At 33.0% G+C, this 24001-nt stretch overlaps 2 protein-coding genes across 2 annotated transcripts in view; both read right to left on the reverse strand.

Moving 5' to 3' along the window:
* The window catches only part of LOC105624065 (sodium channel protein Nach-like), a 6369-nt gene extending 2031 nt beyond the window's left edge, over window positions 1-4338 (reverse strand). Inside the window, exons 1-5 of the mRNA XM_012205424.1 lie at window positions 4133-4338; window positions 3753-4010; window positions 3515-3659; window positions 2897-3124; window positions 2655-2808 (exon numbers count right to left, since the gene is read on the reverse strand). Coding sequence (XP_012060814.1) covers window positions 2655-2808; window positions 2897-3124; window positions 3515-3659; window positions 3753-4010; window positions 4133-4338 — 991 coding nt within the window. The remainder of the gene's footprint in view (window positions 1-2654; window positions 2809-2896; window positions 3125-3514; window positions 3660-3752; window positions 4011-4132) is intronic.
* A 3346-nt stretch (window positions 4339-7684) lies between these two features.
* On the reverse strand, window positions 7685-12307 carry LOC105624049 (cAMP-dependent protein kinase catalytic subunit PRKX). Its single transcript, XM_012205412.1, has 5 exons — window positions 12217-12307; window positions 10030-10192; window positions 9391-9654; window positions 8613-8943; window positions 7685-7831 (listed from the first exon to the last, which is right to left on the reverse strand). Exons 1-5 carry the CDS (start codon window positions 12305-12307, stop codon window positions 7685-7687), a joined length of 996 nt encoding a protein of 331 aa, XP_012060802.1.
* Between the last annotated feature and the right edge of the window lie 11694 nt (window positions 12308-24001).

Here is a 24001-nt window from a genome sequence, read left to right on the forward strand (position 1 = left end):
AACGCAGTTGTTAGTGCGAATATCTTATATTTATTTAGTTTATTACATAAACCTTGATGTGATTTCAAATATAATAGAAAATTTGACGTTTTCGACTACTCTTTGAGTCATCCTCAGAAAGAATTATTCATAATAACAATTTCTTATTCCGCAATCAATTTCTTTATGTAATGTGTAAGTTTTCCAACAATTGGCAGACTACCGAACCAACCGAAACCAACCGAAAACCGAATATGAAATACACACAACACATTGTCAATTATAATTATTTCTTATTATTCATCCTACACTCACCATAAGCGCCGCACTCTATTGTACAAGTAAAATATTTAGAAACAAAAAAAATTTTTTTTCGCAGTAGACAATCATACTAATAAATAATAATAACTTTCGAGAATATCCATGTAATATATGTCTTGACACAACAGTTTCTAAGACTATGAATCTTTGTTTATAATTTGAATAAATATAATGTCACGCAATTAAAGTCAAGGTATAAAATTAAAAAACATTTAATATTTAATCGTTATTGAAAAATGTAAAATACGCAGTCCTAAATCCTAATCCTAAAAATGTTTCTAACATTAGGTCCTAATATTTTAGTTGAAATTATATTGCGAGATTTAGAGGAGAAGACTCTCGACACATTGAATTTAAATTCTATAATTTATCAACGATGTGTAAATGACATCATTATGATTGCGCCAAGAGAACACATTGACATTCTCATAAAAGTAGTTTTTAACAGCTTTCATAATAGATTACAATTTATTTTGGAAATTGAAAATGACAGATGCTTAAGCTTTTTAGATCTACTATTAAAGGTTGAGAATAATAAAATAATTGTTGATTGGTTCTATAAAAGATGTTCTCCGATAGATATCTTTCCTTTCTATGATCCTACCTCCCATAAAATTGGTTCGATTTTCAGTCTTGTGAATAGAACCATTTTTCTTTCTCATCCTAGATTCCATCAAAAAATATTGAATTTGTTATAAACATTTTCCTAAACAATTGCTATCCTTTATCCCTATTTTTAATTGCATAAATAAAAAGATTAAAAAAATTATACATGAGAAATTAACACACAGAGCGTTGACAATGTGATCTCAGACAATGCAATCGATTTAAGAAAAAATATTTTGTACCTTATATACCTAAGGTTTCGTATTTCGTCACTGCATTTTTTAATTAATCAATCTTCGTAATTGGCTAAGAAAAGAATTTTAAACATGTTAAGCTTCTTCATCAAAGTACACAAAGATAAATTTAATAAATTCCACAATGTTGTCTATCAAATCAATTGTCAAGATGTAGAACAAACGAAAAGACAACTTGAAACCATGAAATGAATATAGAAATAATATTAAGCAGAGTTTCTCCAGATTCTTCGTCATCTCCGATTATAGATTGAATTGCGATCACAATTTTGATTGAGAGAGAGAGTCTTATAGTAATTATAGATATCGAAAATAATTATAACAAAAGAATTATCTCAGAGATGCTACATATTAAAAAACAAAACAAAGGCATTAATTCTCAGAAAGACACGGATCTGGACGGCTCTTATTGTTACTTATTGAAAAACCGTCAGACAAATAAACAAATATCAATTGGATACCTTTAATGTCACTGTCTGTCACTATTGTAACATTTGCGCTCAATAGTAGAATTTGTAAGATGCTCCTGTTTTCGCATATTGTAAATAGAAATTCAACCTCAATCATCTTATGAATATTTAAATTGACTTAATACAAAGATGGACAATAGAGAACAATTTGACAATTTACTTTCATTACTTTACGACTTTCCGATATATTGTGACAATGAATTTCTCACTTTAGACACAATTCCCATAAAAACAGGAGCATCATTCTTCGAAACAATATCACACTATGTCTCGCTGATCGTAAGATTATTCATCTATATTATTATGCAACTTTTTTTTTGAATCGCTCAAGAAAGATCTGTGAATTCCGAAATATACGATTTATTACATTAAGTTTTTCTGATATTCACTGTTTGTCAGTGAATACTAACTTTGTATGTGATTTAAATTACTTTATATAAACTTTATTATTGCTCGATTTAGACCGTCATTTCTTTTTTATCTAAATAGTTTACTTATGTAATGAAGTGCTGCGATTGGTGAGTGTAGGATGAATAATAAGAAATAATTATAATTGACAATGTATTGTGTGTGTTTCTCCAATTCGTATTCGGTTTTCAATTGATTCCAATAGTCTGCCAATTGTTGGGAAACTTACATATTACATAAAGAAATTGATTGCGGAATAAGAAATTGTTATTATGGATAATTCTTTCTGAGGATGACTCAAAGAGTAGTCGAAACGTCAATTTTCTATTGTATTGCGCTCTTCGAAATCACATCAAGGTTTATCTAATAAACTAAATAAATATAAGATATTCGCACTAACAACTGTGTTGACTCCCACAGCTGTTATTATTTTTTATTAGTTTGAATTGGTGGAGTCCTTGCTTTCATTATTTAAATATATATATATATATATATACGTAATTTAAATATATATATATATATACATATATATTAAAATTACGCGATATGTTTGGAGCGCGATGTTATTTTATTATTTACTATACTTACAACGACGCGGGATTGTAATTCTTATTACCATTTAACAAAAGCCTGGAAGTTTGTAACTCGTATTGCACACTCTGGCATGGCGTAAAACAATCACATGTAAAATTGTTTCTAACAACATTTTGAATGATCCGTATATTGTCCGCATTCGCGTAAAGGCACTGGAAATCTTCCCATTCGCATAGCTACAAGTATTAGAATATATTATTTATATAACTTGTTATCGCTAAGATAATAATTTAAAGAAATAATTTTATAAAATTTTAAAATCACCCTTAATGAATGCTTTTCAGCTATAGGCGTGTAATAGAGTGGCAAACAACCACAAGCTTGGAGAACAGCCTTGATAGAGCAGCTGGTAAAACAGTTAGAATATCCATATGTAGGAAAATAGTCCAATTTGGTTTTTTCATCTGCACAATTCTGAATCAGTTCACCACTCGTAGAATCTCGATGGTAATATCCACTGAGTTTTTTATTGATAATTGGATTTACGGAGGTCTATATCATATCAAAGCAAAATTGGATTTATGCAAAATATTTGGAAAATGTTTCACCAAACATTTATTTAAAATATTAGAAAAAAGAATTTAAATTGTGTTTATAAGAATATATAATTACAAGAACATATTGCCCTTTTTGTAGAATTTGTCTAGTAGCTATAGTGGCGACATATTCCAGAGGATGATGAGAAAACACCTATATATCTCATAGAAAAAATTATATTAATACTTTTTTGAATATCTGTTTGAAAAAATGTGAGACAAATATTTTTGATAAGAATTTGTGTGAATATAATTCTCTTTTTTAATACGTATATGAAACATAGAATTATTTGTGTCACATTAGTCACATAGAAAAATATTAACATTATGTGTATCAACTTTGTACCACAAGACCGACGGAATTTGTTGAAGATTTGATATATTTTTCGTCCATGTCATCATCCTCGATCAAAAAAGATCGGTTTAGAACAATTTGAAGACCGGTTCTTGGTCCGTAAAAAGGAGTTGTGAGAAGATCGACTTTTGTAGCTCTAGTTTAAGTAAAATTAAGTTATAATTTTGTCATAATAATAATTAATATGTAATTAAGTAAATGTAATTGTATACTATAATATAATAATTACCTGCCGATTTTTATGGATTCTTCGAGATAATAGTTGAAGGAACAACATATACCTGCGAAAGTATAAGACACCTTGAACAGTTCGCTGCAATTCGTATCAACATCTTGCCATGCACAGGATTCGAATATGTCTTCGCAAGGTCGTAAAGCTTTTATAAAGTCTGTTAGTGACAAATTGTTTGTTTTCAATAGTAATTTAAAATTATCTATGTGATCTTTACCACCAGGAGCGTTTTCGTTCGCAAAAGCGGGCCCATATCTAAAAGGAATTTCATGTTCTATTATTATTAAATATAAATCTTAGACATCGCAAAGTTCTTTATAAATAGGATCATTTATTTTTACAAATTATGTATACTATTAATAAAAAAATATTCGTACCTAACTAGAAATCTCCCTGTAGTGTAGGACATATTATTTGGTAAACGTAAACTTGCAAATACTACGTTGCGTCTTGCAACTGGCGGTGGTATTAATGGACAAATAGTAAGAGCTGGGAAGGGGGCCATAAATATTGGGACGTGAAACGACTTAACAATGCTGCGGATTGGATTAGCATTGTAATGTTCCCAGAATTTATGCAGCATCTGAGTTAAGACTAAAAAAAATATTTATATTTGACCAATACATTAAGCAATGTAGCAAGTAAGCAATTAATTAATTACTAAGATTAAGCTACTATTGACTCTTTGGCTATTACGAGTCATTTATAATGACTTTTTTTTAAGAAACCATTAGCGAATTCAGAATTTGTCAGGAGGATTATTTCCGCGTCGCAAGTGAGATTTTTTTAAAGTTAAATATAAAAAGATAGAATATTAAATTATTATTTCAATTATTACATTAAAAAATTATTATTTAAATGTATAATTCATAAAACGTTTTATTTAAAATTATTAACACAAAAAAAGAATACTATAATGAAATATGTTTTTTTGTTCAAGAGTTTCTTAAATTCAAAAATATTTTGGAAATATATTACTTTTGAGGTTTTCACCGGTGTTTTCTTCAGAGGTGCTAAAGGGTTATTATTATATATATATATATATATATATATATCACCGTGTTGTGATTCACTGCTAATATTTTTGGAATATTAAAATTGTGATTAAGCATCTCAAAAATGTTAAAGATATTATATAATACATTTTATTATACTTTTTTAAAAACAGGAAACTCCAATTAGGATTGTGACCCCAATGCCCTCCTTCCTCTCTCGTGGATCCGTCAATGAACTAAACGATCTTTTTGGAATAAAACGTATATTGTGGCTATTTTCGATGTTTGTTGCTATCAAGAAAGGATGTTTTCAATTGTTTTGATCCGTATGTCTTTCGAAAAAGAATGATCACGTTTCTTATAATAGTCGAATTTCACGGCAAGCTTTATAGCGGACACATAGCCAAAGATTTAACCTTCACAAGCCGGCCTAATTTTTCATTGTTAGAAATGTTCTTAAATTTTATTAACTTTTAAGTTACACAATTTGAATTTAATTTCATAACATTACATTAAATTTAATATATTTTTCATGAAAATTTATGAAATTTAATATACACGTTCATTTAATTCAAGTAACTACTGTAACTTAATTTTCAGTTAAATCATTCATTACTTTTAATTTCATTCATAACCACGAACTTCATTTACATGTAAAGGAAGCTCGTGTTTACATTTCTAGTATTGGTTCCTTCCTGGCTTAACTAGGGTATATGAAACCCTGCAACTTTGTCACGTTATATTTCTGGACTGAACGTATTTTTTAGCTCAAAATGTGTGCAATTTATATCTCAAAGTTATATAAAGATAGATAAATATAAATCAAGTAAATAATATTTTATTTTCAATTAATTAATTACGATGCTTCAAAGAATTTTGTTGAAAAAATTCGCAAAAAATGACTACTTTGGATAAAAAATTCTCAAATTTCTAAATTTAATGTTCAAACAAAAACCCGTAGGATTTTTTTAATTGACCCTTTAGACTAACAAAAAAAAATAGTACGATATGAATCACTCAAAAAAGAGTATAATTATTTGAACCATTGAAAATCGACATTTTTGAAGAATCTACATATTTTAAGTTTACAATTAATAAATAAAATTTTATTATTTATTATTAAATAATATAAAAAAGTAATAATATGAGTAGATAAAGAATTGTACATGTATAAATATTATTATAATATGTATAATTGAATTTATTAGGATTTAGTTTAGAGAATGATGCAACACTTACTGCTGTAATTATAAAATTTCTAAACGGAAAGATAAAAGGCATACACCACGAACACCAGATTAGCGATTGATTATATTTGATTATAATACATTATAATCTAATTGCACATAATTAAATACATAAACGTATTGGCCTTACATTAAGCCATCTTCTTTATAAAATTTCTACTATTTATTACATTGAAATATAATTCTTTTTAGTTCTATATTTTTGTATATTTATTTTTATACTATCCGAAACTCAGTAAACATATATTAAATAAAAAATAAAATAATGCCCAGAACGCCGAAAACTTACAAGTTAGTCACGAGTGAGTTTCAAGTACCCTCTTTAAACTTTTATGCTTTCTCACATCGAGAATAATGCAAAAATACCGTTGCAGACTTATCATATCTACGGACAGTTAAAATTTTTTTCAGCCTCAATTCGGGTCTTCAAATTATATTATAAAAAAGCAAAATGTATAGCAAAATGTAAAAAATTGCATAGGATACGTTGTACTCATATTCAGCTTCCTAGGGTTAAAAGTGCAAAATGATATTATATCTGTATCAATACTATAAATTTGTTACTTACACACAAAATTACAAATTATAATTGTGGTCCAAAAAAGTTTTCCGATAATGCTGGATTTTATTTTCAAATTACTGAAATACTTCATGCCATGCACTGAACTGTCATATAGATATTCTTGTAATAACTTGTGGAAAATTTCTTTTTTGCTTTTTATTACTGGCTGATTATCGATAGGATACTCAACTAATTCTTCGTTCGCCTTTTTCGAGATTTCTACATGACTTACTGTAATCTTTTTCAGTTTATATCGCTTATGTTGCAAAGTATTTGATAACATGATGCAAAAAAATTCGAGGTTTTCTCAATATTTTCTTGATATTCACTGCTTACAAAATATTTTGCACAAAACCATTCGCTTGATAATGCTTCTTCTACGGTATGTTGCTTTATACTATTGTTTGAATCACGTTGATTTTATCGCTTCATAGAAAGTTGTGTTGCTATGATCAAACATGTAAACGTAGCGTGTCAAGGTTAATTTTAAATAATTTATTATATTTTGTAAAATTAATGAAACATGATGGTAAATCTGATAATCAGAAAAATGCAGTACTTTAAATGGATTTATTTTCTGACGACTGTGTATGCGATTAAAAGTACAAATCGATTCTATTACATATTTCAAATATATCGATTCTATTACATATTTCAAATTCATACAGCATTATACACAGTGTCATAGTTTATGATTCTTATGCTCTTTAATCTTGCTTTAAAAAAACTTACTTTTCATTCTTTTAAATTCTAAGGATTAGAAAAAGATACAAAGTAAATTGAAAAAGATTAAAATTAATCTACATTGATGAAAACGGGCATTTTCAAGAGAAACAAATAAGTTCTGAGAAATAAAACACTTAGAAATATAACACTTAAAATTTACTGTTCAACCTTTATTTACAGAATCTCACGAAAACAACGAGAAGGAATGCCTAGCCTAAAACACATATAAATAAATAAGTAATACACAATGAAATATAAAAAGTTACCTATGTACAAAATGGAAAATTAATTATTATCAACATATCTCGCCGAAACGTGATCGTGATTGTTTTATACCACAAAGTGAGTTTTTCTATTGAAAATATTTGTGACTATTCAACAGTGTCATCACATTAGCTGTCAAAAATCTTGGAATAAAGCTAGTTGGTCTGGTGGTAAAGGTGGTTGGGAACGCCAGTCAGTTTCAGGATAATCATCGAAGCAGCTCGCATCCCCTGGTGTTTTCACACGTGGCCTTATCGGGGGTGTCAAGGCTCTTTGCGGCACCTATGAATATTGATCGATTGTTTAACTACATTCCGACACAAAACGCATACATTGAAAAATAAATTTACTGTAATAACGAATTCGATTGGATGCACTGATACTAGTGCACAATGATGCATATTAAAGTCGTATATTGATCTAATTTAAGTGTAAAAGTAAAATACAAATATCTTAAATAATAAAACGACTAATATATATTTTACGAAATAGCACGATGAAATATATTTCATGATTTAATATACATTTATATTAAATGCATTTTTACATCGATTAGTATACGACGGTTTTAAGATTCGTTATCCTTTCTGTATCTCCAATCAAATTCATTATTGTAAATCTTATATATATATATTTTTTTTTTATTTAATAGTACTAACGTAAGTAAACATTTAATTATAATAACTAAATATTTATTCAATAAAAAAATAATAATTAAATCAAATAACTGATTCTTGTATCAAATAAATATATTTTTATATTTAGTAAATATTTAGAGGGAAATATAACTAACTGACTCCCTTCGATCTTAATAAGTTTATGAAAAAAATATATTTTTTATTTTTGATTGATTTGAACTTATCCAAATTTATAAATCCATAATTTATTAAAATTGAAGAGAATCAATTAGTTATGTTCCTTTTTAATAAAAATATTCAAATATTTATTAAAATTTAATTTTTTTTTAATGTATGGTGACACTATTAAATACTAATTTTTTAGCTTCTGGCACTTTTTCTGTCTGCATGTATACAATGCAAAATTACGCAGACTATCAAATTACCAGGGACCATTCGACTAGCTTAAACCATCGATGCCTCTTCACGTCCTCAGCACCCTGCCTCATATTTCCCAATCTCTTCGTTCTGTCAGCGATCAATAATTTCTTGATCAGATCCTTCGCGATAGGATCCATGTGTTTTGGCCATTCTATCCTACCGCTGAGAATCTTCTCGTAGATCCCGAAAGGGTTATCATCGAAGAATGGTGGATATCCCGCCAGCATTTCGTAAATTAAAACGCCTAACGCCCACCAGTCTACAGCTTTATTGTGTCCTTTGCTTTGAATTATTTCCGGCGCCAAATATTCTGGCGTTCCACACAAGGTCCATGTTCTAAAAATGTACATGTTAATTATAACTACGGTCTCATAATATTTTGTTATGACACGCCGTTAAGAACAGGTGAAGTTAATTGTGTAATATGTGCTAATTGCATGATATTGCATATCTTTATTTATATTGTAACAGGTAGTCCTTATCAATACAATTTGAACTTTACAGTACAATTTACACTTTAAGAAAGAAATAGAAAATGACATTAAATTGAAGAATATTTATTAAGTAAACTCGTTAATTTTACTTTTATGTACTATTTTCCGAAATATTCTTTAATTTAATTTATTTCAAAATAATAAGTTAATATTATTTATAAGTATATATTATTTTATTAACTTATCCAACCCTATTATTAACAAGCAAACTTTAATCCATTTATCTTCAATTGTTATCAATTTATATTTTATTTCCAAGTTATCCTTTTTTCTGTTTTAAATGACTCACCTGTCCGTAAGTTTTTTGGAGAAGCCGAAATCGGTGATTTTGAGATGGCCTTGACTATCAAGGAGAAGATTCTCTGGCTTGAGATCTCTGTAAACTATATGTTTGCTGTGCAGATAATCTAGAGCGCAAACTATTTCGGCTGCGTAGAAACAACTCGTGGGTCCTGCGAATCTTCCGGCCGCTCTTAGGTAAGAGAAGAGCTCTCCGCCGGCGACGAATTCCAATAACATATACACTCTGGCTTCGTCTCTGCCGTTCCATAGCCTGAAAAAACGAATATCAGAAAACGAGATGAAGTCGAGCAATCCAAGCTGTTACGCGAGCAGATCTCGATTTTCGCTCCGACGATTGAAAGAAAGTTCACCTCGCGAGCGGATCGATTTCTCTCGCTTCTATCCAGGTATTAATTGCGACGTGGCGCAAACTAGTTGAATAGCATTTGCGTGTATCTGCTTAGTCTTAGTCAGGCTTTCAATCTGTTCCGCGAGAATCCTTTCCTTGACCGAGAAACGCAACACTTTTTTCAGTCTCTTAGACGATTATATCGCGAATAAACACTCTTGAGATTGTCGGGGAATAATTGCCAACTATTATCAAATAATGTTTTCTATTTAATATAATAACAGATGTAATGCTTACATATTGACGATGAAAGGGTGTTTAACTTCCTTCAGAATTGTAATTTCATTGCGCAAGTGCTCGACTTGCTTCAATCTGATCACGTCGACCATGGAGAGGATTTTTAATGCGAGAGGCGTTCCATGATGACTGCAGAGAACTACTCTGCCGAAAGTGCCTGTGCCTTAAAAAAATCATATTTAAACATTTATTATTATGTATTAATTAAGATTTATACGCAACTTTAAAAATACTAATAAATTAGAATTATTAATCAGGATTATTTTATATTATAATTCCCCAAATAAATAGAAAATCATCAAATATATAGGTTAAAGATGATAATATTTTTAAGTGAATCTCACGATTTCCAGTTAAGTAAAAAAAAATACACAAGTTTACCAACTGATTTTGAATAATTGCAGTAAAACAAAAAACGCTTTGACTCTGAAACTGAAAATCGGAATGAAAACGGAGCGTAAGTCAAGGAAGAAAAATAATGTGTAAACGAATCTTCAACGAAGCTTAAATTGGAACAGCATAATGTAAAAAAGCATTTTAAAAAATAAACGATCTTTTACGTTTCCAATTTACACTTTCTAAAGTTTCGTTGACACTTCTGTTACTCTTTCTTTACATTTTATTTATACCTATTTTTATCTTTGCCAGAGAACAAACCGCGGAGTTACATTTGATCCCTATCTTATTATTATAAGGTTAATTGTCAATTTAACAATAATATAATATAATCTTTTAATCATTTTTATCTATCATAAATTAATTTTATTAAACAAAAAAATCGTTCTTATAATAAGATAAATCGTAAGCTGATGAATAAATTCTATGATTCTATTATTGGATTATCAATATTATAATCGAAATTCAATATAACACTATTTTACGAATAATTAAGTACAAGTGCGTTTTTAGCAAAATATGTCATCTACTGAACCAATTATTAAACCAAATATTAAAGTTACCATTAATTACCATTAATTACCAACGTTTTCGACGTTCTTTTTATGCGTTGCGCAGAGAGATCTATTTAATGGACTTTCCCACGAATGCAGGTGACTCGGTTATTCGAGTTAACGTACCGCAACCAATTAACGGGCATGCAATGAGCCTTGGCCAAATTAAACAGCGAAATTGACCATCATATTGCAGTGCGGCCACAAGATTTTATATGTTTATGCGCTTATATACTTGTGTCGAAAGTTTCGTGCATGGAATAGCGACGAAATTGGCCGCGTAGCAGGGGATGGTATGATACATGTCGTCCACCAGCAATGAGGAGATCGTTGCCAACGATGGCTCAAAACAGGTGTCAACGGTAAAACGACGAAGTGTTTCCGGTGATGGCGTAGACGCTTTAAATACTCGACCGACACGAATTTAGATGACATGTCGCGCGACAGTCTCAAACGAGATTGTCCAATTGATATTAAGGACTCAGAAAACGTGAAAAAGAAAATTTAAAAATTTTCGTTGCACTGAGTGGCAGTAGCCCGAACGCATCTGGGGCTAAAATTATAAAAAGCAGAAAAAGAAAGTTTCACGAGCCAAGCACCTGCAATTTTCCAAACCATTCTCTCACATAATTCTGACTTTAACGAGCAGTTAAATATATACAGTGGGATACTCTCTTACTCTCTGGTGTCCCACTTTGAAAGCGACGAATTTAATTTCTTCTCGTTCGTTACTTTTTTATATATGAATTTGTGATTCAAAATATTATATTTTGATTATTGCAAACTGAATTTGCTCCTCTTTATTTAATTTTTTATAAATAGAATGTTCACAAATTATATATTGGAATTTAACAACTTTCTACATATATATAATAGTAATTTTATGCATCGTTAACGTAAGAAATTTCTCTAATTGTAATTTCATATGTTTGTAATTTTGTAAGATATCAATTTTTTAAAACACAATTTATAAATTTAGTTTCTTTTTTTTTGTATCGCTATTTATAAGCAAAATATAAAATTCTCTAAAAAACGAATATGAATATTTTTATAGAATTTCAATGCAAGAATTGTGTATCGATTTATTCCTTACATTTATAATGACCTAAAATATTATAGATAAGAAAAATTATGATTAAAATAAAATTATAGAGAGAGATAGACAAACAATTTAATGTGTAAAATAGTATAATCTCAATCTCTCAGATTTTCAACTAATATAATATATTAAACTCACCAATAGTCTTGATGATTTCCAAATCATCGATGTCATAATGTGGTGGATCCTCCTGTGATCCCTCATCGTCGGATGTGGTGTCGTCCGACATCGTTTATGGAATACTGTCAAGCCGAAACGTTGTCAGAGAAAGTTTGTGATTTATTTCTCCCGAGTACTTCGACGTGGAAAGAAGAAAGGAAACTCTGGTTCAACGATCCACTCCACGATATTCTTAGACCACGTACCGACGAGAACTCGATCCCATATCTGCTCTTCGTGACTTCAATTTGTAACGTGATTTCCGAGAAACGACTTTGTTACTCTTCGATATAATGATTGTGAGTTTAAATATATAGAAATCATTTGACACTTTGACCGTCTTTGAAGACAACAGTATACGCGTTTTTCGAATTTTTCTTGAGTTTTAAAACACCTCACGATTGATATTACTTTAAGGAAGTGTTCTCATAACATACTGTTCGAAAGCGAGTCAATACGAATGTCTCCATCAATGTTCCACCTTCCACCGTATGGTTCACATTCGGAATAGTGAAAATATGTGTGTCAATTTTTCAAGTCATTTAACGAACGGCAAAAGTGTGTGCCGCGGTAAAACACGTTTTCGAACGTGAAAAACGAGTTTGCTTTTCACGTTTCTACGTATGGCATTGAATGGTTTTTATCGTCGAATTTTATCGGTTCGATTAAATATCATTTTAGAAAAAAAGTGCGATGACGAACTCGCCACGCGAGCGTGCTGCCGCGATTCTTTCGTGGAGGCTATACCGTGCATGCGAATGGTATTTGCAATTGGAACGGTAGCGTTCACCCGTTCACTACTTTGTATTCCTAGATACTTGTTCTGCAACTTCATTAACTAAGCTGTCATCGTTGGTTCTAAGTTCAAACGCGTCTCTCACGGTACAATTCTAATTTTTTTTTAATTCTACGATTCAGGAGTAGCACATTATTTAACTCTGACATGCAACAGCTGAACAGCGCACGTGAGTGATTGCTGTAGTTATTAAACTTAGCTTCCCAGAAACGTCAAGACTGCACTAACACCAATGCGATCTCTGACAAGCGCTTTGATCAGCAAAGCACATTGCAGCGGAGTTATTTCGTGTCATTTTCCCATCGTATTATCGAATCGTTCAGTCAGACAGATCTCCAAACGCTGAAGGTTGAAGGATGATTACCGTGTCATCTCTGGACTCTGTGCAGCACGCAGGTCGCTATTCGGATGCCAACCAGAACTAAACTGGTCACCCAGGGGTTTGAAAAGGCCGTCTATCCTTCTATTGCCCCCTCTCTTTTCTTTGACCCCCCATTCGCTGGCAGTTCGAGCACTTACTCTCACTAGGAGCATCTCGTCTGTACCATGTAGCCACTAGCCGGAGAGATTTGTAAGAATCGCAATCGATCTTTAAGAAGATCGGCTTGATACGGATTATTGATACGGATAGCGCTCCAAAACAAAAGTAATCGTATGGCGAGTATAAAAATACGAATCTTCTGCTCTAAATTAATTTTCATTTTCGTTTTGCCGAGCGTGACGAGAGACGGTTGCGTCAACCTCATAAATACGGGGGCTACTCTCGAAATTCGAGAGAAATCTTGAGATTAACCGCAACACCACGTGCCGCGCGTCGTCCCCTCCAGATGAGCCTCCTGACGAGCCTGAAAATCGATTTTGTGAATCACTGGACAATAATTGTGCGGCTCCAACATATTTTTTAGTATATTCATAGAAGGAAAAGATTATTGCATAAAGAAATAAACATCTAAAGATCTCCTGTCAGCCGAGGTCTGAGAGCATATATCTAAACTCCATGGAAGCGGATATCCTCGTCGTCTCAGTGTTTCATAAATTGACTATACGTTACTGCCGTTACAAAACGATCAACGAACAGAGTAAGCCCCTGACGATCGGGCGATTCCTTTGAATTTCGACTTATTTTTGAATTTGGCGATCGTCCAGATGCATTTTGCTACCAACGCTCGACGTCGCGATGACTGACGACATGTATCGAATCCCGCTACCAGCGAGCTTCCATAAATCGCGGCTTTTATATTTTTCGCTAAGTATTCCCGATTTGTGGATGCGTTAAAAGCACGTTCGCTGATTTCAGCAGAAAAATCGTATCGTTACTTATCGCAAGTGCAACGAGAGCGCATGGATCTCGATTCCATTGATTCGAAATTGTAGAAAAAAATCCGTAAAATGCAAAGACAGTAAATTATACAATCCATGTGCTTTTGAAACTGATATTTGGCGCCTCATGAGATCTTTACCGTCAACGTCTGTACAATTATTGCATAATGGAATAGATAGAAACATATAACTAAGTGCTACATATTGCGTCAGTTTGCAAAATAAATTATTGAGGAACACCTGTTTTATTCATACACAGCGCGAAAATGGACCACTTGACGTTTAACAATTTCGTCTTTGTTCGAAAACTTGAAGCCATGTTGCGTGATCTCGATATCGTTGTCTCAGTATCCGTTCTGTAATACACGGCTTGATTACAGGCCGAACTAAAAATAATAGTTTCCCGGAAATCCTATCGTGCTATGTCATTCGATGCCAAGACAAGTATAAGCCTTAATAATTACATATACTAGCTTTATACGAGCGTATACTGAAATAGTTTGCGGTTATAAGACAGCGTACGGTATATTTTTGCTGATGGAATAAACATTGCTTTTATGTGTGCCGCATTATATAAAAGCTCTATTCATTGATTACTCAATGAAACGCAACAAAAGAATTACATTAACCCAATCAACCAACATAGAGATGTTTTATCTGCCGGAACGTTAGCGATGCCTTTTTATTAATGTATTTATAACATACAAATAGCAAAACTTTTGTATGACTTTCATATGAAATGCAAAAGCGGCCTGTAGACTTAGATAATCAATGTTATTGTAATATTTGATATTACAAAATATTGATCTAGAAGCTGTACTAAGCCTACAAATAGTTTGTTTGGAATTATTTAAAAGAAACATCAAAATAATATTATACAAAATTGTACAAAATAATTGTACAATAATATTAAATATCTAGGAGCCGCTCACAAAAAATCTTTCACTATGTATTTAATGAGATACACTTTTGAAAAGCTAATTAGATTAGCTATTAATAGAGAGATTGATACTCGATTACAAATTTTTTTTAGACTAGCGTTATTAATATTTTGGATAGAGATGTTGGTGTTGAATGACCGCCACAATATATCAACTAAAAGCGATATTTACAGCAGTTCGCGAAATAAATGTATCCGCTTTTGCGATATCGAACACTTTTAACGTCACTTTACGAACGTGAATGAGCCGTCGTGATCGATATATTTGTTATGCGGTACTAATTTTGATTGTAAGTCAATATTAGCTTTTGCAATGACGATGATCGAAGATTGATGATCCGTTAAAACAATCGTCCGTTATTGAAGAAAGATGGAGAAAGATGGTTAACGAGGAAGACCAGTCGATGTTTCAAGAAATACACATTTTAGTCTAAAATGATTAACATAAGCCAACTGTCATAAACAAAGTGTCAGATCTTCACAATTCGCTTCACTTTCTTAAATTTTCATATCGTTTTTTTTGAAAGTTTATTTTTTTCTACTTTTTTTTACTACTACTAAATACTACTAAATAAGTTTTGTGATATTTGTCAATGTGGAAGTAGCATATACATTTTTCCTTAAATTAAAAAAAAATTTTGTTCTCTTTGATCCATTTAATTGCGTTATCGATTTTGAACATACAATATATTGGATGTGTAAAATAGTCTTGGCGTTACGACTATTATAGTGTTCTCGCATCGTTTAGAATGAACAACGGTAAATTGCGACGTTGAATCACTACCGCAAAAAGTGCCCATATTTATTTTTCAAGGACTCTGAGCCAAGGAAGTCATTGGTCAACGTGACGTCAGCATCGCCCACGGTCTCTGGATGTAGATCAAATTCGGTACCTAAAAATCAAAAGACTAATATACATCGCCCCAATACATTACTGTAAAGTCACCTCTCATTATCGTATCATTGTTAATCCTTCAATTATACTTGCCAAATATTTGTCTATAAGTAGCGTCTAAATACCGTGGATGTTGCATCCGCTGACGTGTCATTGATTAATGTGCTTCATTAGATTTTTGGCGCCTTCGACCACTTCATTATATATTCTTTGACGTGGAGCTACAATAGTTAAGACGAAGTATGCTTCATACTTTTCTCAATAGTTAAAAGTCGACGTTTTTCATAGCATAACAATGATTAGCATGAGTCATCAACCTACCTTGTAGTGGTGTACAGGTAACTCCTTTATTAACCGTTTCTACTTGCGTCTGTGTAATGTGAAACATAGCAATAACGTAATGATTCGACTTCTCTCTCTAATCTCCATTTCAAGTTTTGTTATTCAGAACACGACGGCTTTCAATGGATTGGCTGAATAGGAGATGATCTTTATTTTCTCACGATTAAAGACACTTCTGTGGCGTAGTCGTAAAAGCCACAAAAGATTTATCTGCGCATTCGTCTAATGTTTTGTGTCTCCCGCGTATTACTGTATTTTCAACACTCGCACGTCACGTTTCTGTGTGTGCGTGTGCCACGATGATTGCCTGCACACACGACACAGGCAAAAAATATACACGCGCGTGTAGCTAATCGGCGGTTCCCAGGGAGCACGAAGATTTCGCTATTTTCAGCGGCCTCCGCGATCCCACGGCGACTTCCGGTTCCGCGCTGACTTATTCCACTTTCCGTTGCTACGACAATTTTCCGCGGATACCATGCAGAAGCGCTAAAAAAAGAAAAGTAATAACGTTGTTATGCGCACGCACAGGTCACGGTTCGCTCCTCCATGCGAGAGAATTTAACGTTTCAGAACTTCATCGTCCGCTATTAATTATGCGCGTCGCATTAATTATACAGGTGAAATCTTACGTTATGAATTATGAATGAATGCAATCGCGAAATATTTACGATAAAAAAAAGTACAATCGAGTGAAAACATCTTAACAATTGTTTGTTTAAGCAGAGAATTATATAAGATCAAAGATACACGGTACTATCGAGAAATTTCGCGCAGAAATGAGACGTTACGTGCTTTCCCTTCCACTCTGTTTAAATCATGCTCAACATGGCGCAAGTGCTTACCTGAGCTGGGGAGTCAGGATGCAGCCAGGCCTGTCCATTCGTTCGTCTGACCATCGTGCATCGTGCAACTCAACCTGAAACCGGAAGCGCCGCTTTCTGCCCTGCTGCCCACGAACAATGAGATCGAGAGAGATTCCTGAGAGGACGTGAGCACGATCGAACTACGAGGTGTTTTATCAATAGGGAAAATCAAAAATATTCATTTCTCCGCAGCTGAAAACGTACGAATTGAAACGTCACGTTCAGTACAAACTGTATTCAGAACCGCATTCTTATGCTACTCTCTTTCTTCCTATATTGCTTAAAAATATATTAGAAGAAAACTTGATATCTATTTCTACGTTTTTATAAATTGATTTCTTTATATTTTATTTATATTATTAGTTTAATATATATATATATATATATATATATATATATATATACACATCAATAATATATATTTATTTTTCTATGTGCTACATAGACGAATCTATATGTATAGATTATAATACTATACATAGTACAGAGCAATCGAGAAAATCTTTTCACGGTCACTACGAAGTCACGTGATACACGTACGTATAGCAACAGGTGTGACGCAACAGGTAATCAAATGCCGGTTACGATTTGTTCTTCGTCGAATCGATTGTCTTTCTGTACTTGCTGCAATTTGAGATTACAATCCCTATGCATACGATTTTTTGATGATCGCTTTAGTGATGAATGCGACGAGCTTACTTGGATAATATTTAGAAAGCTAATTATGCTCGTGCGATTTTAGCCTTGCATATAAAACATATTTCTTATATATAAAAATTACGATATAAAAATTATAAGGGATGAAATATTCGTTAAGTTACTATCGCAAACAGACAGAGGATAAAACAGAAAGTACATATCACCGCGTAAAAAAATTCACGGCTAGACAGTGAAATGAGTTCCGAGCGAAATTTCATTGGATTCCCTTCTGATTTTACCGATTCCGCATATAAGATACGAACGGAGAATCTTTTACGGAATTGTCGACGCTTTTTCCGCGAAGTTCCAGCGAGCGATGATGATGAAGAGTGCGCATTTAATTTACCTGCCTTAGCCGCGCGACAGGTGGTGTGTGACACGACTTAAGCCGCGTTGCGAATCTGCCTGAGGACCTTGACGCGGCCTTTTTTCCCTGACATTTTCTACTTGTGCCTTCGCAAAGTCCGTTTCCGGTTGGTTTTGTTTCTCCGTTATGCTCCTCTCTTCACTCTTCGTCCTGTCGTCGCTGTACTACGTCGTCATCGTCGCGCCGCGTTGTGCCGCGACGAAACGGGCATTTCGCTCGGCAAATGCGCTTCCCCGTGACTCTTATCCGCGATGCTTTGCGGCCTCCTGTTCTTGCACAGGAGGAGGTCGTTGCTCGTTGCCAAGCAGTTGCTTGCCACGTGTATGCGGCGTCTCCGTGAAAAATAAAGGGAATACGGGCGGGCTGCTAGTCTTGTAATAGTTGCACGAAATGGAATTTCAGCTAAGGAAATTTAATAACGACATTAATGTAGATTATTTTACAAACTGTGTGCATGCTGTATTTAGAATATGTTATTTTTCAATGCTTTAGAAACACAAAATTTAGAGAATTTAGATTTTTTTTAAAGATTAAACTTAGAAAAATAAATTATTCGAGTTAATATTAAGTCTCGCCTCACCCACCCACCAACCCACCCACTCATCCACCCACTCACCCACACACACAAAAACACACACACACACACACACACACACACACACACACCAAAAAATAATTTCAGTATCATTACTTAAGATAGATAACAAGTGTTAATAATTTGTATAATTGTGAAGAAAATTTACATAGAAATAGATTGTGAAAAGTTCATCAAATGGATATAATATTTCTTATAATTAGCTAGTGTGTTTGATGAATATATCCAATACTCGAATAAATGAATGAATAATGAAAATATAAAAACAAATATAAATACAATTTTTTTTGTATTCATGAAAAATAAATATACACTTTTTATTCTGTTTGAATGAATATATTTGTGAATATGATTACACAAATATTTTTGATTACGCATTCCTATCCTGAGATCATAACTTTACTTAATACATTCTTTAGCAAAATCTTGGGCAATAGTTTTCATTTTCTCCTTAAAACATATTTTTAACAAACTTTAATCAAGCTCAGAGGCATTTTATGGATTATTATATTATATTTATTTAGATTATATGGTACATTTTATGGATTGCATCAGCAGTTAAGCGATTACACTTACAGGCAAGTCAGAACCATAAAAAATATATGTTCTATATGTACGTTTGCATCAGAAACTGATGGATTATCTCTCTGATAATCTTGCTAAAGTAAGGTAATTTGGATATCTTCGTATAATTTTATATCCAAATTAAAATTTTAAGTAGAAGAATAAAGTAATAAAGTAGAATAAATAGAATAAAGTATAGTATAGAATACAGAATAAAAACAATAAAACAGATTATCTTTTACACAAATGTTTGCGTATCTGAATATTTATAGGTCACTAGTTATGGTTAAGAGGAAACGTTCGGGAACTTTCTTTTAATTTACATTTTATTTAAATAAATATACTTGTAAAATAATATTTGTAAAATAATCATAAAATATTCATGAATAAATATGTATTTTTTAATACCCACAGTTTCAAATAAATATATTAATAAATATTTTTTTAATGTAAAAATTTTGAATAAATAAAATTTGTAACTCAACTTGTTTTTTGTATTCAGCAGATACACTACTTTTTACACATTATATTATACGTCTGAAAGATTGAGAAAATAATTCTCTCTTACATGCAGTGCTGGCGATGATGGAGCGGACGATGTTGGTAACAAGTTGCTCGGTCCATGTAAGTTTCTCCAATACATACGTGTTTGATGTTTATAAACTGATAACCGGCGTCAGTGGACGTTTTAATGCCACGGATGCATGTGCAACAGAAAATGATTTCCTAGGCTTATCGCGTGATAAGGCCGGACGCTGTGTATGACACGGGAGCTCCACGGGCCTATTGCTTAAATCCCCCGTGAATTCTTCCAGTGCCATTTACAGAATCCAAGCCACTAGAGAAGCCAAATCATTTGAGGAGTTTCTATCTTGGTTACGCCTTGTTAGAACCCTGACAAAGAAACTTCGAAAGGCAATAATCAATACCAGTGGCCTTCGAGAAACGGTATGTTGCAACGTTTGGCGTTCTCCAGATGCATGCGCACGATCGATAGAAGTCGCTCTACTGAGACTTTATCTGCGACAATAATTATAATTGTAAAGTATAATTTGATAGCTGTTCTTTAGCGAATTTTCCTATAGCTAATATCGATTCGACGTCCAATTGGAAGACAAATTCAGAATAAATCAAAAGAGAAAGATATAGTAGTGTGATAAAGATCACGAACGTTGAATAATCGTAACGAAACGATAGGAAGGCTATTAATCTCTATACAATTATGATAGCGGAAATAGATTTAGTATTAATTGCCCATTCCTACCAATAATCTAAGTTTACTTTGAAAATTTCGAATCGTAAATCACAAGGCAAAAACGAGAATCAGTTTAATTTGTCTTCGCGAAAAAGAACAGAGCTCGAAAAAAACAAAGTTAAAGGGACCGTCGAAGCGTAATCTTTGGAGATAGTTCAAAGTCTGTCGACTATTTCTTTCCCCCTTCTTGTTCTTCCGTCACGGATCGATGACTCTTCCCGGAAGCCGCGTCTGCTAGATCTCTGCTAGAGCGCGCCATGATTTGTTCTCCAAGCGTTCTCCACGCTCGTCCTTCAAACTCCACGTCTCTCGTCTCAGGTCTCTCCTTCTTTCTCTATCTTTACTCGCTTCTCTATTTGTTCGCTCCCACCCACAAAATTGTTCCCACCGATTCTTCAAGTTCGACCAAAGCCGTGCTGTCGGCTTTTTCATGTTAGGATGTGCCTTCTATCCTCTCCGATCTTTCCCGCAGGCTATAATCTAGTCAAGAGAGTATCCATCTATCTATTCTTGTCTTTCCCTCTTTCCTCATTTCTATTACACAATGTATAAAAAAATCACAAGTATCTTCCCTTACAAATTTATTTATAAAAATTTGTTGAAGTTGATTTTTCTATACAATAAACAATCTTTGCTAATAAAAAGATTGACTTCAAGTCTAATTAAATGTTAGAAGTTTTGATATCGATAATATATCTTACCGCGAGTGTTTAATATGTTTTTTTTTTATATTACTAATTTTTACGGTCATCTCGTGGTAATCAAAGTACAACCAATGAATAACCAACATGGTCAAAATTATAACTTTTATTATCGTATCATTTACGATAATTGATTACTGATGAATAAGCGAATACTAAAAAACTAACACCTTAGTTATCGAGCTTTCGCATCAAGATCGCATTTCTAATCCTTTTTTTTTTGTCTTTAATGAATCTTGTAGTCGAGCAGTTATAGCGCAGCTTGATTTAATTCGTTTCACGCTGATTAAGATATAATCGATCCACGACCATCAAATGATCGAGATGAGGTTTATGAAGGAATCAATTTTACGTATAACGTGGCGAAATAATTTATTTACGGAGCAAGAAAGTGTATATCCGAGGGAGTAACATGCGTTCCTTCAAGTTTTCCCGCCTGGTTCTCACGATTCAAATCTTTTCAGTACACCGTGTATATACTTGCGATTCTTTGCCGACTATTTGCAAGTCTCTCAGTTCTCAAGCCATTCTTCCGGTCATGCCATCATTCTGGTTCTCACGGTTTATTCGAACATCAAGAAACACGGCATGGAAATAATGTTGCTCGCAGAAGTCTTTTAATACACAGTTAACGCTCTGTACAATGATTATTACTTTGGAAATAATCTGATCGCATTCCTCCATTCAGCTCCGTTGATGCAATTTTTGTTGGCTCGTCGGCACGTCTTATCGAGCCTGCACAGTCGTAAAAAAAGATGTTAAGTATGTCAGTCAAAGTTATTCATCGAAGTCATTCGACAAAAGATACGCCTTTTTTGCCGTGTTTCTTTCATAAAATTTCAATCACTAGAAAAGTATTTCTTTCTACAAGTATTTTATACATCTTCATTATAACCTCATTCAACAGAAAAATTTATTTAACAGAAAAAATTTTGTAAATTTACTTGAGAGAAGAATTTATGTACATATTTGATGTATAAACTTTATTCTGTTCCAAATAATATTTTAATAAACAGAGCCAATTTTAATAATAAAAAAATTTTCTTATATTAATATGTAAGAAATAAATGTTAATATTATTAAATATCAATTACGTTATATAAATTTTTCCTTTTAATATTAAAGGCATAGAAACGAAAATCTCATTAAAATTGTAAACACTGTTTTTGTTATATCAAATTACGTTGATTACACAGATTACAGATTTAATATTCAAAATTCTCTCTTTTTCCTATCCGTCAGGACATTAAGTCAGACAAAATTTGTGTGTGCCTCGTAAATTGAGATGCAATGATTGTGCTTTCGGGTCGACGAGGTCTGTTGATTTGTGTAAATCAAGATACAATGGTTGCGAAAACACAAACGCGTGTCCGGGCGTGTTTAAGCCCCCATTTTGCGATCTCGTAACTCTTCGAACAGGTTTTGTATGACCTCGACTTCTCTTCTCTTGGAATGCCTGCTTCTCTTCGTCTTTCCACCACGATCCGTGCTACGATCTACCGCGCGATCCCAATCGCTCTTCCGTGTTTCGATCGGCGCATAGTGATGAATCTATATCGAAGGCACGTGATTAAAGAGAAAATCGTCCTGATGTCGACGGTCGTGTTCGTGGTTTCTTCATCGTCGAATTACCTCATTAATTTACATCCGCCGATCGAATAGCCGGCGATGGAATATTGATTGCAAATCTGCATCTCGTAAGACAAAATAAATAATGAAGAGTGAAATCTTTGTATCGTATTAGAAATCGCTTTCTAATTCGTCGTTTTTTTTTCCATTCGTTTTATTTTTATCAGAGATTTAGATCTCACATTTGAAGCACGTAAAAGAATGATTTATATTTGCAAATTCATGTGATGCGCAAGTATTATTACCCTCGATATCGAGTTGCGAGGAAAAAAATTCAAGCGTTCGAGAACAAAAAAATTCTTTCTCAGATTAGAGATTAGCACCTTGGTACCATGATGAAAGAATTTCACAGTGATGCAATATCTGGGACGAGAGAATAAATGAATGGAGAAAGAGAGAATAATTGGGTGGGGTAAAGCTGTGAAAACAATAAAATATCAAACGATCCCCGAGACACGGGACAAGGACTCCCCGATACTTTGCGCGCGCTTTGTGACTTTCGAAATCTTATTAAATCACGACGTAGATATGCGCCATTACGAACGAACAATATTACCGCGAGAGTAAAGTCGATAAATTGCGGCACGGTGCATTTGCAAAAGTGACATACGCGACAGGCTAAAGGCCAGAAAGCCCGCACTTGTAATTTCGCTCGATACGTGTTCTCATGCAACACGCGGAGTTATGTAATTTCTAACAACCCGGCAGTCACGCTCTTTCCCGGCAGAGAGAGAGAGAGAGAGAGAGAGAGAGAGAGACAGAGAGAGAGAGAGAGAGACCTCGACAAGTATTATT

This window comes from Atta cephalotes (assembly GCF_000143395.1).
Source record: "Atta cephalotes unplaced genomic scaffold scaffold00071, whole genome shotgun sequence".
NCBI classification, from domain to species: Eukaryota; Metazoa; Arthropoda; class Insecta; order Hymenoptera; family Formicidae; genus Atta; species Atta cephalotes.

What these genes read in the sequence shown, in the direction of transcription:
- LOC105624049 (XM_012205412.1), bottom strand. Translation starts at nt 12,307, where the DNA reads ATGTCGGACGACACCACATCCGACGATGAGGGATCACAGGAGGATCCA. An exon ending in TCCAAAAAACTTACGGACAG is followed by an intron (nt 8,944 to 9,390) that starts GTGAGTCATTTA and finishes GTACATTTTTAG; the next exon opens with AACATGGACCTTGTGTGGAA. An exon ending in AGCTAGTCGAATGGTCCCTG is followed by an intron (nt 7,832 to 8,612) that starts GTAATTTGATAG and finishes CAATATTCATAG; the next exon opens with GTGCCGCAAAGAGCCTTGAC.